Genomic DNA, 13,530 nt, shown 5'->3' on the forward strand with positions numbered 1-13,530 from the left:
CAATTCCATGAAGGTATTCAGACCTAATATTTTGTACTTACAGGTTTGAATCAGTTTGGCCAGATGAGTATGCCCCAGCCCCCAATTGGACCCCGGCAGACCTCTCCTCTTCAGCACCATGGACAGTTAGCTCAGCCTGGAACTCTCAACCCAGTAAGTGTGTCATCTTTGTGTAATCATTTTGGCCTTTACCTAAATCCTTTTTTTTTTTTTTTCCTGCTTTGTAAACCTTTACAGTTGCTTAAACAGCTAACTATACGTGATTAGCCTTTAACGTTGATTTTTTTCTGTAATTCTATTTGGCCCTTATGGTACACATGATAAATGATTATATATGTGTTTTAACGAGGAGAATAAGTAGTTATTTTTTTAAAGTGGAGTAGGAGAAAACTAAGCCATATACCACAGTTAGGCAGTAAATACTATAATCCCTAATTTGCATCCATCTCTTTTACCAATAAATTGTATTTAGAAATTTTTCCTACAAAATTCATCACTGAGGTACCAAAACGATGTAATTTGGAGAAAATTCATTTTAGGATCTCATATTATGTACTCTGTTTTGAAAAAGGCTGTATCCTGAATTTACAGTCAGGGATTCATTATGGTTCAATTACAGTACATTTGTAAATTGGAATGCTCTATAACCAGTAATTTCAGAACTTAACATGGTGGCATAAAACAGGTTTACAGCTTTAAATGAAAAACCAAGTTCCTGAAGTATATATATTAGAGGATCCAAGATAGTTAAGAACTCTGTTGATTATAATCAATATAAAATAAACACTAAGAAACCCATGGTCCTCTTACAAGAAGAAAGCTGATAAGAACGACAGTCACCTTTCCTTGGAGTCTCAATATTTAGTAGCCTGCTTACTTTGATGGTCGCCGCTCTTCTGTAATGTGCATCAAACATAGAACCTATCCAGACAGGAAACTCTCTCTTGCAAGAGTGATATAGGGGCAGTTGTTAGGTTCTAGGGACTGGAGAAGAGGGATTCTGAGCATTCACCTCTCCTTATGCAAATTCTAAGGCAGTCCACCTTTCCATGTTAACCCCAACCCTTATGCTTTCAGAATTAGGTAGTGTCTTTAGTCCTTGAGCGCCAGACTGCCATGTTTTAATAATCTTTCTTAGGCTATTAAGTATTTGGCCTTTGTTTTTCCATAATTGCTTTCTCTATTAAAGGCCTATATTTGTTTGTGGAATTTTAGAAATGAAATTTAGTAATCCTCAAGATAAAGCACGTTTCCACTAAGAGTGCTCTCATGTCCCCTTTAGACAGCTGATACCTTGATTACTGTCACCATGGATTAGCCTTACCTGTTTCTCATCTTCATATAAATGGAATTATTCAAATGTACTCTTGTGTCTGGCCTTTTTGGCTCAATATAATGGTTTTAATGTTCATCTGCATTGTTGTTTATGTCTGTAATTTGTTATTGCCGAATAGTAGTCCATTTAGTGAGTGTGCCACAATGTGTTTATTCATTCTGTTATTGATGGACATTTTGATTGTTTCCAGTTGTTGACTTTTATGAATAAAGTAAACACCCCCCCTGCCATGAAAGAAATGAAATAGAACAATCTTCAAATATTTGTGGACCATGAATGCCATCAAGTTCAGCCATAGATCTTTGTAAGATTTTAATTGTACTGATTATAGATTCTTACGGTTTGTGCTACTGCAACATCATGACGTGAACACAGACCTTGTGAAGGTGTATTTCACTGTCACTTAACAGTATGCAAAGAGTGGTTAGCTCTGTACCTTGTCAGGTGTGTATCAGAATTGGTTTGTCTGTAACCCGCCGTAATTGGTTTAGAGTAGGCTTCGGTCAGCCGTAAGGCTGTTCTCCATTATCTTTGTACGATAGTCCAGTGTTGCATTTTCTTCCTTTTCTACCCAACTTTCCCCTCAGCAGAGCCACAGCAGTGGTGATTCTAACTGTAGTAGAATAACCATAATGAAGCAGTTGGTGCTCTGTGTAATGTTTTTTTGTTTTTCCCCCCATGCAGCCTATGGGCTATGGGCCTCGCATGCAGCAGCCTTCCAGCCAGAGCCAGTTCCTTCCCCAGACTCAGTTCTCAGCACAGGGAATGAATGTAACGAATATGCCTTTGGCTCCGTCTGGCGGCCAAGCACCAGTGTCTCAAGTAGGTCTCACAGATGGGTTTTCTCCACTTGTTCCTAGGAGTCCTTAAACTTCTCTTGATCTTTTTACAGGAAAGGGTGGGAGCAAATAATGGGTGAAAATAGAGGGTTTTAAAGTTTTTAATAAGAGCAATTATGTACATATGGTATTCTGGACATGAAAAGATGATTCTGTGATATAGCAGTGCTGCTAATTGTACAAACTAGGAAAGAGGTTAAGTTGATAATTGTAACCATTTTTTAATAGTAGCGAACACTTCTTAAAATGGAATCTTAGAGTTGTAATACAGAAGAAAGAACTGTGGCTGAGGAGAACATGGCCAGGCAGAAAACATCGTGTATTCAACTGTCCCATGCCCCTGAAGTGGCTGAGGCCCGGTCTGTTGTGGGTTGTTTTGTTTTCGGGGATTTTTTGGTGAATTTTCTTTGAAGTCTACTTAATTAAGTACTACGTTGGTGGATTATGCGAAGTTTTGACACATTTTGAAATGGAAGCATATTGCTGTGTAAATATTTTCTTTTACCGTGTTCTCAATTGCAGTCTTGTTCTGTTTCTCATTTAACAGGCACAAATGTCCAGTTCTTCCTGCCCTGTGAACTCGCCTATAATGCCTCCAGGGTCTCAAGGGAGCCACATTCACTGTCCCCCTCTCCCTCAGTCAGCTCTGCATCAGAATTCACCCTCTCCAGTACCTAGTCGCACCCCTACGCCTCACCACACTCCCCCAAGCATAGGGGCTCAGCAGCCACCAGCAACAGCAATTCCAGCCCCTGTTCCTACACCTCCAGCCATGCCACCCGGGCCACAGACCCAGGCTCTACATCCGCCTCCAAGGCAGACACCTACACCACCACCAACGCAACTTCCTCCTCAAATTCAGCCTTCACTTCCTGCTGCTCCTTCAGCTGACCAGCCCCAGCAGCAGCCTCTCTCCCAGCAGAGTACAGCAGCATCTGTTCCCACCCCGACAGCGCCGCTGCTGCCCCCACAGCCTGCGACTCCAGTAAGCAGAGAGTTGGGTTTCCGCAGAACCCTTTCAAATTGTACTGTAGTGTTAAGATTATTTATATGCCGGTCCTCGTCTGTATTGTGTTGTCTCCCCAGTTAAACTAGAATCTCTTTGCAGTTAGGGACTTTCTTTTCCTTCCTGTTTTTTCTTACTATAATTAGTACCTAGCATAGAGGGAGCTCAAAGACTTTGTTTAGGTCTGACGCTGATCGTGGTATATTTTGCATTGTGTTCTGAGACATGAGGGCATATAAACAGGTGACAAGGGGAAAGGATCTGTAGTATGTTCAGCACATCACATAACTTTTCTGTTTATTTAAAGACTCTCTTTCAAACAGTCTGAGCTGTAGTATTTGAGAGTAAACGAACAAAACCATAGATTTGTGAATGTCTGGTCCTAGCCACAGTTAGAAAATCATGACCTAAGGTGAGAAAAGTATGGGTCTTGAACAGTCCATAGCTTCCTTGTGAGAGGTTCATCATGTACATAGCAGAAATCTAAGTTCCCATCTATTAGTTGCATCTTTACTAATAGAATTCTTTGTACCAAGGCTCAGAACTTTCTGCTTGCTTACTGATAACTACATTTTAGTTCTCTGTCATGTTGGTGAACAGAAAAGTCCATGAGTCATAACTACTTCATAAAACACCATAAGTCAGCAGCTGGTTCATCCCACCCTCTGATAGGCAAGGAACAGTAGAATGCGGAAAGGAAACTTTTGATTAGGGTTCCTGAAAATTCTAACTACTCATGAGGTTTCTTATTGGAAGACCTAGGAAAAGAGATTACTGGTTATCCCATTAGAATGTGGTGATTCAAAACAGCCACTCAGTGTGGGAGTTCATTATATGTTCTCTACTTTTTCTATACCCTTGCAGATTTTCCCACTGGAAAGTTAAAAAACAAAACAAAATAGCTAGTCAATCCTTCTTTTCTTTCCATTTCTCTCTAAATGTGAGCTGCTCTGAAGCAGTCCTCTCTGAGACCCCAGCCCTCACGCCCTGACACAGGAGGACAGCTAGTGCAGAAACTGCTGGTGTCTCTCGCATGTACGGTCAGCCAGCCAGTTTTGCAAGTCCTCAGTCTTCTGTTCTAACACACAGTTTACTTTAAGGGAGCCGAGTAGGCCGAGTATGTGAAAGCACCATAAATGAATGTAATGAGAGGAGTCTAGATTGGGGTTGTTGATCATGCCATCCTGTTGTGGAGCTTAAACTCTGGTTGTATAATTGGCAAACTTTTTGTGTGTTTTCCTCTCTTTACGCCCAGCTTTCCCAACCAGCTGTAAGCATTGAAGGGCAGGTATCAAACCCTCCATCCACTAGTAGCACAGAAGTGAGTTCTCAGACCATTCCTGAGAAGCAGCCTTCACAGGAAGTGAAAATGGAGGCAAAGATGGAAGTGGAGCCACCAGAACCAGCAGATGCTCAGCCAGAGGATATCGCAGAGGTGAGAGCAGGGCAAGGACTGCCGTTGGTTAGGGCCTCAGTCTAGGAACCCAAATTAGCATTCAGATAATTAGGCCTCATTTCATTGGTTTTCCAGATGAGAAAGGGTCTTCAGATACGTCTACAGGACAGAGTATATAAGATAATGATCTTGTTGCTTCCTGGTGGCAAGTCTTTGGAATACTAAAAATGTTTACCTTGTCTTTCAGAGTAAAGCAGAAGACTGTAAAATGGAACCTACAGAAACAGAAGAGAGAGGCACTGAATTAAAAACCGAAACAAAAGAGGAGGAAGACCAGCCAAGTACTTCGGCTACCCAGTCATCTCCAGCCCCGGGACAGTCAAAGAAGAAGAGTAGGTCTCTTAGGCTCTCTGTTCCTGGAGACAAGGGAAAAACAAAACAAAACAAAACCCAAGACTTGGAATAGAATGGGATCAGGCTTCTTGGGTTTGAGAAATTTATTTTAATGTGATTTCATTAAGCCTGGAGCCCATTTTGCCTGGTCTCTGGGTTATTACTAATATTTTCTTTTCTGTAGGTGTAGTTCCTTCTGGCAGTCATTGGGTCCGTCGCACCCATCATTTCTTCAGGGTGGGCTGGTTAACAACCTCTCAAAAAAATTCTTTTCCACCAGAGGAGAGAAATTGTTACATATCCTTGACTAAAATGCAGGAAATAATAGCAGTGACCATAGTTCTGTTTGTTGTTAACCTGGGCACTAGGCACTGTGCCACCTGCATTGTCTCCTCTAAAAACTTGACAGCATCTCTGAGTTATTGATCCCTTTTCTACAGGCAGGGAAAACCTGAGGCTTAGCGAGGTTAAGTAGCTTGTCCCAGCTTACTCAGCTGGTAAGTGAATCCAGGTGGGCTGACTCAGAGTCTCTGCTCCCAGCCAACTCTTAAATATTGAGTCAAGCCCAGCAAACAGCTCTGCTTCACACAGAGTGTTTCTCTCTTTAGTTAATTCCCACAAAAACCGATTTACCAACTACTGTAGGACTAGAACTTCTCACGGCTCTAATGATGCCCTCTATGGTAGGACTTCTCTCAAGAGAGGAGTCTGCTGGCTCCTCACATTGGTACATACAAAGTTTTTCTGTTAATATAGTGCAGTTTAGAATGTTGGAGTTGAAAAATTATTTGTATTTAAATAAGATTTATATAACTGAAGTGGTATTTTAATGTAGGCTGTAAGAAACCCAATCTTACTATTAGAAATCCGTCTTTAAAATAGCTAATTTTGCAGTTTCAAATTTTGTTTCTTTTGAGTACAACCAGATATGAAAAACAAAGTATCCTCTCCTGTTTGTTCATTTTTTTTTCATGGTCACCCCAAACATCAAGTGAAAAATATCCAAAGTATTAACAGATATCCCCTCCTGAAGATAAAAATTAATTTGTAAGTAGAAGTAAGAAGGCCTGTGCTGAGAGTGTTTTAAAGCCCAAGATTGGACCTTTAAATGAATAGCTTCTTAAATAATAGCTTAAATTAAATCCACTTGGGACACATCTTCAAATCTTTCCTGATTTTTAGGACACATTAACAACACACTGGGATGAAATTTGATCAACTCAGTCCATTTTTGGCAATAACAATTTAGTTCTCTGTTTAGACTTAAACCTAACATTTGCCATTAAGATGATACGTCCTCCTCAGCTCTAAAACACCAAGCTAAATTTAATGAGGGACTCTTCCCCTCAGGCTTTCAGATTCCTTTAGCATTTAGATAATACAGGTCTAATTTCTGACTTGTTAAATACTGTTATCATGAATGAGGCCTTACTTCTATTCTTGTTCAACAGCATCGCCTGTCCCTCCCCATCGCTAGTACATTTTGAAACGTTTTTTTTTTTGACAGGTCTGTTCATAAATTTTTGGAATGAACGAATTTCTGAAAAATTAGCTGAGTTATGAAGGGTGTTTAAAGTTGACTAGACATGGTGTTTTGAAGGCACTACCTGATGCAGACCAGGAATTAGAAGTAGGAAGTGTGTCCTAAATGATACCTTCATGGAGATAACGTTAGGCAGATTTGTGGTTTGTGAGATATTTTTATAGCTTCAACTTGAGCATTTCTTCTTTTGCTTAATTGATAATTTCAAATGTGCTCTTAAGTTTTCAAACCAGAGGAGTTACGACAGGCACTGATGCCAACTTTGGAGGCACTTTACCGACAGGATCCAGAATCCCTTCCCTTTCGTCAACCTGTGGACCCTCAACTTCTTGGAATCCCTGTAAGTATGTGGTGGTACTTTTTTTTTTTTTTTTTTTTTTAATTTGTTAACAGCTTTATTCAGATATAATTCACATATTATACAAGACACCCATTTAAACTGAATAATTCAGTGATTTTTGTGTATTAACAGGATTGTGCAACTATGGCTATTCTGTTGGATCATTTTCATCACCCCCAAAAAGAAACCCCATGTCCACAAGTAGTTACTCCATTTCCTCCCCCCATCCAACCACTAGTCTACTTCTGTCTCTTTGGATTTGTTTATGGGCATTTCATTAAATGGAATTAAATAGTATGTGTTTATGACTGGCTTCATTCAAGGTTCATCCATATTATAGCATGAACCTGTACATCATTCTTTTTGTGGCCCAGAAATATCCCTCTGTATGGCCACATCACATTTTCTTTACCCATTCGTGAGTTCGTAGACATTTGAATTGTTTGCACTTTTGGGCTGTTGAGGGTAGTGCTGCTATGAATACTCATTCACATGCAGAATTTTGTGTGGGTGTGTGTTTTTGTTTCTTTGGGGTATATACCAAGGAGTGTGATTATTGGGTCACAGGTTTATTTATTTGGTAGAAAAGATGGACCAAATTAGCTTCATCTGTTTCTAAAGTTGGCCTTTACACCAGGCTGCTGGGAGCCTTCATTTGAGGCTTCTAAGTGGTGTTGAATAAGGCATTGGAGTGCTTTACGGAGGCAAAGTTCTTAGGAACTTCTTTCTTCCTCTAGTTTTCTGTGACCTTAGATCGCTGATACTCACTGGGCTTTGTTTTCTCATCAGTAGGCCCTTTTTCGTACTAAAATGTTTTAACAGGCCATTTGACTTCTTGGTCTTTAAATGGATCACACATACACTGTAGTAAGGAATCTGGAGTTTCAGTAGATCATCAGCCTCCTATCTGGAAAGTCTACATAGTAGCTCTGTTAATATCTCTATAGACTAGTAATTTAAAGAAGTGATAGGGGTGCCTGAGTGGCTCATTTGGTTGAGTAGCTGACTCTTGGTTTCAGCTCAGGTCATGATCCCAGGATCCTGGGATCCAGCCCCGTGTGTCGGGCTCCGTGCTCAGTGGGGAGTCTGCTTGAGGATTTTCTCTCCTTCTGCCCTCCTCTAGTTGATACACTTGCACATGTGCTCTCTTTCTCTAAAATCTTTAAAAGAAAGCAAAGGGCATCAGTCAATTTCTTGGATATACAATCAGGTCAGAGACTCAGCTTTTCTGGAAAACTCATGATTATAATAGGAAGACACACCATCTGCCTTAAAACATACTGAGACTGAGGTAATGTTGCTTGGTGCCACTTACCTTTCTAGGATTACTTTGATATTGTGAAGAGCCCCATGGATCTTTCTACCATCAAGAGGAAGTTAGACACTGGACAGTATCAGGAACCCTGGCAGTATGTGGATGACATTTGGCTTATGTTCAACAATGCCTGGTTGTATAATCGGAAAACATCTCGGGTATACAAGTATTGCTCCAAGCTGTCTGAAGTCTTTGAACAAGAAATTGACCCAGTAATGCAAAGCCTTGGATATTGTTGTGGCAGAAAGGTAAGAAATTTTTCACCGGTAAGAATTACTGAAAGCTTGACTAATTAGAATCCTAAATCATCAGATTGTAAACTCACCTGGAATAGGACTTTGAATCATCTTCACCTGTGGGTGCACGGTTCTGGCATGAGCTGGTTTTCCTGTGCATACCAACTCACATGCATTTCATCTTGTCCTACTGAGTTTTTTGCTAAGTGGTTGAAGGACATGACGGCCCTGCTCACCTCAGAGTGGTGAGCAGATACAGTACAGTAGTCCCTCTTTGTCATGGGTTTCCTTCCCATGGTTTCTGTCAACCATGGTCCAGAAACAGATGATGCACCTTCTGACATACTAGCAAGAGGTCAGTAGTAGCTTTTATGTTACTTCGGAACACCTACGTCGTTGGACTCATTTCATCTCTTCACCTAGGTATCATAGCATCACAAGAAGGGTGGGTACAGTACAGTAAGATATTTTGAGAAAGGCCACAATCACATAACTGTGTTTTTAGTATATTATTATTATTGTTCTGTTTTATTATTAGTTATTAATCTCTTACCTGTGTCTAATTTATAAGTTAACTTTATCATAGATATGTAGGTATAGGAGACAACATGATACTATGTTTACAGTTTGGTACTGTCCAGGATCTTCGGCATCCACTAGTGTGGTCTTTGCCTGTTGAGAAGTGGGACTGCTGCAGGATATTAAGAGTGGTGTTAGTTTTGTGTGTGCTCTTAGAAACTGAGTTAGCCCATTATATAAATGAGAACTCAAGAATTCACTGACTTTTGTTTCTGAAATGCCATTTTGACTATTCTAGCTTGTTTTTCAGGCCTGTGTACTATTTAACAAATGGTTTCTATTGCAGTTGGAGTTTTCTCCACAGACACTCTGTTGCTATGGCAAACAGTTGTGCACAATCCCTCGTGATGCCACTTACTACAGTTACCAGAACAGGTAAGCTCAACCATGTGTGGACCATGGTCCGCGTATCCGTGTGTCCAGGGACTGCATGCGGATGGACCAGCACACATACATTCATGGTTCATGTGTATCTTGCTTGAAAACAACTGTACAGCACAAGTTCTGGTCTTAGCATTCTGCCTTTGTTTGCAGAATCAGTACAGCAGAAGGTAGCCTTGTGTCAGTTGTCTGGCCCCTTATTTTTAGAAGGCAGGAGCCCAAATCCTCGAGAGGTTAAGCAACTTTGTGAGTTGGTGGCATGGATGGCATTATATCCCAGCTTACCACAGCCTGAGGCTAACTGAGAAAATTTTTTAAATGAATGTCTTTTCTTGTCCATGCAATTGCGCCATCTCTTTCCCAAAAACTATCCAAAAAGCTTGGACCAAAAGTTTTTAGCCAACTATAGTTTTTGGGAAATGTTTCGGTTTTGTGTGCAGCCTATCACTAAGTTGTACTCAGAGCAAATGAAAACAGGATTTTAGAGTTTTTTCTTTGCCTCTGTTAAGCCAATAAAAAGGAAAATCTCCAAAAAATAGGTCTGCACCAGACTGTTACTTAAAATTTATTTTGAATATGACAGTGGATGGTAGAGTTCTAACAAATTAGGAACCTCTGCCTTATTTTTCTCCTGGCCAAACAATGGCTGTAATCATACAGATGGCATTCATTTATCTATCTTAAGCATGATCTGCCTCCCTATTTTCAGTCATTAGCCTACAAATATAACTTGGGGCTCTGAGACAGTCATAACAAGACCAGGCAGTTAATACTCTTTAATAAAACCAACCCCGTGGTGGTGGTTCTTGCTGGACTTGTGTGCTACAGTTGCATTTCTAGCTTTGAAAAAGTCACTTAAACTTTTTGTTTTGTTTACAAAAAGTTAGGTGCACTCTCCTAATGCTTTGTTGTAATCATTAGAATCCATAGTTTTTCACCGTTAATATCTAGGAAAAGTGAATCAAGTTGTTAAAAGCACTTACGTTTAAAAAAAAAAAAAGGTGACAACTTGAATGTAACTTTCCTCATGCTGTAGTCTTGACATCTATGCCATTTTTGGATTTTTTAACATCAGTGCGCAATGTTTGTAATCTTTGTACCTAAGGAACATGTAATCATGCGCCTGCGTGCACCACTGCCTGCCCTTGCCTTTTCAGCTGTCAGTTGGTGGCTGCAATCAGTATTTAAGCACTTGTGCAGAGTTTTCATTGAAAAAAAAAAAAAAATTTTTTTTTTTTTTTTTAACTTAGGTGGCTTCGTTGGGATCAAAAAAATTTTGTGGGTTTTTTTCAGTCGGGGTTGTTTTTAGGTGATTGCTTCCTGGTTCTGTATCCATAGCGGATTTTTATTTGTTACTTATTTTGTTGTTGGAAATGGGGAGAAGTGTGTGATTGTTATGTTTCAGTAATAGAGCAGCAGTTCTTCTCCTCCAGTACATTTATCCTTCCTCCTTTTGATTATTTTCATCAAGTAGCATTAATTACTAAAATGAAAGAATGTAGGTCTGTGTAAGTGAAACTTTTTTGTTTTATTTGCTGTAATCATTTGCTACTTGTGATCCCATTTGAGATATTTAATGCTAATCTGTGCTTTGCCTTGGCTTTCTGCTTTGTGTTGTCTTGTCTTGCTTTTATGTTTTTTGTTGTCCTGCAATCCCTCATTTCTTCGTTTGTTTTGTGTTTTTTTTTTCTCCCTCATGCTTGTCCGTTGTCTGCACTTGGCTTTGATTGCAAAAAACAAAAACAAAACAAAAACAAAAACAAAAAAAAACAAAACAAAAAAAACAAACTGTGGGGCCCATAAATCTGCATCATTGAATGTCCTTGTCGCCGTTGATGACCTGCTCTCTGCTCCCGTCCCCCTCCTTGGCCTGCTGTGATTGGTGGCTTCGTTGCTTGGCTTGGGCTGTGTTGTGTGAACGGAACAGTTCACCCCAGTATGGCCTTCTTGCCGACAGGTATCATTTCTGTGAGAAGTGTTTCAATGAAATCCAAGGGGAGAGCGTTTCTTTGGGGGATGACCCTTCCCAGCCTCAAACGTAAGTAACTGCATTGTTTTGGAAAGTGCTGTCTTGGTTAGTTGTCAAGTGATTATCCTTAAGCTTCTAGTGGTCTTGGGTTACACTGCCAGTATAGTAGCTGTTTGCCACAGTTGGCTGTTTAAATACAAATTAATTAAAGGAAATAAAAGTTCACATTTCAAATGTTCATAGACATCTGTGGGTAGTGGCTGCCATGTTAGTCAGCAAAGATATAAAACATTTCTGTCACAGCAGAAAGTTTTGTCAACACTGAACTAGGAAATATATCAACACTGGATTGGATGGTCATTTTAGATATTTCTTCTATATGGAAACAGCTTCTCTCCTAAAAATTGAAAGGCTAGTGCAAGGGAACTTTGTTATTTAACTCTTTTAAGTTGGAGGGGAATTGAACAGATAACTTCCTTATAGCCTTCTCGTGTTTAGTTATCAGTACTGAAATCATTAAAATCGTTGAGCAACATTCATTTCACATTAGGGGTTTAGGCACTTAATTAGAGTAGCCCAGAAGAAAGAGAGTTGGTTGGGCTTTTGCAGTCTCTCAAGCTCTTACTGTGTGTGGCAAATGCCAGGACAAATTTGGAAACCTAGTTTAAGTTGGCTAATAGCTCTTTGATTGCTAAAATGTAGTTAGACACTGTGTTTCAGGTGTGTACTGTTTTAGGAAGAAAGAACTTTTGGTATACTTTTAATATTCTTCAGTTCCTTCTTTCTGGTTTAACTTGTAATAAACAGAAGCAGTTCAGAATATTTCAAAAAGTGTGTAATTGTTACACTGCTAGTGAAAAATAGGGCTTCTGAGGGAAAACTGGTTAATTTTTCCGAATTAAGTCTTGAAGTTGCACTTTTCCTTCAGTCACCTTTGGACTACCAATATAGTAGAGTCGGGTGCTAGTCTGGGGAGTAGATCCTGGGTCCCCTTGAACCTTAAGGAGATTTTCTGACCCTTGGCTAAATAAATCAGGCTGACTAGCTCTAAGTAAGTTCCCCTGATGGCAGGAAAGGAAGGCAGCCTTACCACTGGTACGGTTGAGTAGCTTCCGACAAGATCTGAACCTTAGGACCATGAATTTCTTAGACTAAAGAGTATGGAAATCCCCTTCCAATTCTATAGGTCTGTAGTGGGCCTGAGAGTCTGCGTTACTGACAAGCTCCAAGGTCCTTAAATGCTGCTGGTGTTCAGAACACACTTGAAATGAAAGGACTTTCGCCCTTTAGATCTAGACCGTATGTAGTAGGAAGGAGTTTAAGTGTGGAGAGAGGTCCTCTTTTCTGTGAGGAGGAATCACTGTAGTCAGTGTTGGGCACCCTGAAGTTTATTCTAGGTAGAGAAGGTTAAGACGTTAGTGTCTGTATTTGTGAGGCTATGAGCAGTGTGTTGTGCTAGATTTGGGGATGGGAGGCCATGTGAAAGTTTTAAACAGGTAACAATTAGTAACCTGAAATATGTGTTTTAATATTGAGATTTTTTTTTATTAATATAAATGTTATTTGACTAGACTGTCCTAAGAAATGAATATTAATTTTAAGTAGGGGTTTAGCTCCTTCCATATACACCATCTTCATAGCTCTGTCTAGGAGCTGTCTATTATTAAAAGCTATAAATGCTGGGGGCACCTGGCTGTCTCAATCAGGGGAACATGGGACTCTTGACCCTCAGGGTGGTGAGTTCAGGCCCCATGTTGGGTGTAGACATTACTCAAAAACAAAATCTTTTAAAAAGAAAAAAGGTATAAATACCTAATGATTACTAAGAGTAGTAAACAAGGTTTTAAAAAGAACAACAACAAAGTCCTTTGTTTCCAGTTAAGTTGCTGGGTTGTTCATTTCCTCTCAGGGGAAATAGATTTATTATAAAGTCTCTAAAAACATAGGCATTCCTTTATGTAAATGTACATTTTGTGGGAGCCTAGAATGTACCTATTCAGTGTATCCTCGATATCTTAGAAGATTTAAATAATCCACTTTTGCAAGATTTGTTCCTTTGGTTAGAATAGTAGTCAGATTGCTCATCTTTATTGCTTTTTCTCATTGTGTCCCTCTTTTCTCCTTAGTACAATAAATAAAGAACAGTTTTCCAAGAGAAAAAATGACACACTGGATCCAGAACTGTAAGTGGTGCCTT

At 39.8% G+C, this 13,530-nt stretch overlaps 1 protein-coding gene across 1 annotated transcript in view; it reads left to right on the forward strand.

Annotated features, from left to right (window-relative positions):
- EP300 (E1A binding protein p300) overlaps nucleotides 1-13,530 on the forward strand; it is a 79,607-nt gene that overhangs the window by 52,361 nt on the left and 13,716 nt on the right. Inside the window, exons 12-21 of the mRNA XM_047739910.1 lie at nucleotides 44-153; nucleotides 2,021-2,158; nucleotides 2,723-3,160; nucleotides 4,437-4,616; nucleotides 4,825-4,969; nucleotides 6,735-6,853; nucleotides 8,177-8,416; nucleotides 9,270-9,358; nucleotides 11,322-11,402; nucleotides 13,460-13,516. Of these exons, the coding sequence (XP_047595866.1) occupies nucleotides 44-153; nucleotides 2,021-2,158; nucleotides 2,723-3,160; nucleotides 4,437-4,616; nucleotides 4,825-4,969; nucleotides 6,735-6,853; nucleotides 8,177-8,416; nucleotides 9,270-9,358; nucleotides 11,322-11,402; nucleotides 13,460-13,516 (1,597 nt within the window). The remainder of the gene's footprint in view (nucleotides 1-43; nucleotides 154-2,020; nucleotides 2,159-2,722; nucleotides 3,161-4,436; nucleotides 4,617-4,824; nucleotides 4,970-6,734; nucleotides 6,854-8,176; nucleotides 8,417-9,269; nucleotides 9,359-11,321; nucleotides 11,403-13,459; nucleotides 13,517-13,530) is intronic.

Source organism: Lutra lutra, chromosome 8 (assembly GCF_902655055.1).
Source record: "Lutra lutra chromosome 8, mLutLut1.2, whole genome shotgun sequence".
Lineage (NCBI taxonomy): Eukaryota > Metazoa > Chordata > Mammalia > Carnivora > Mustelidae > Lutra > Lutra lutra.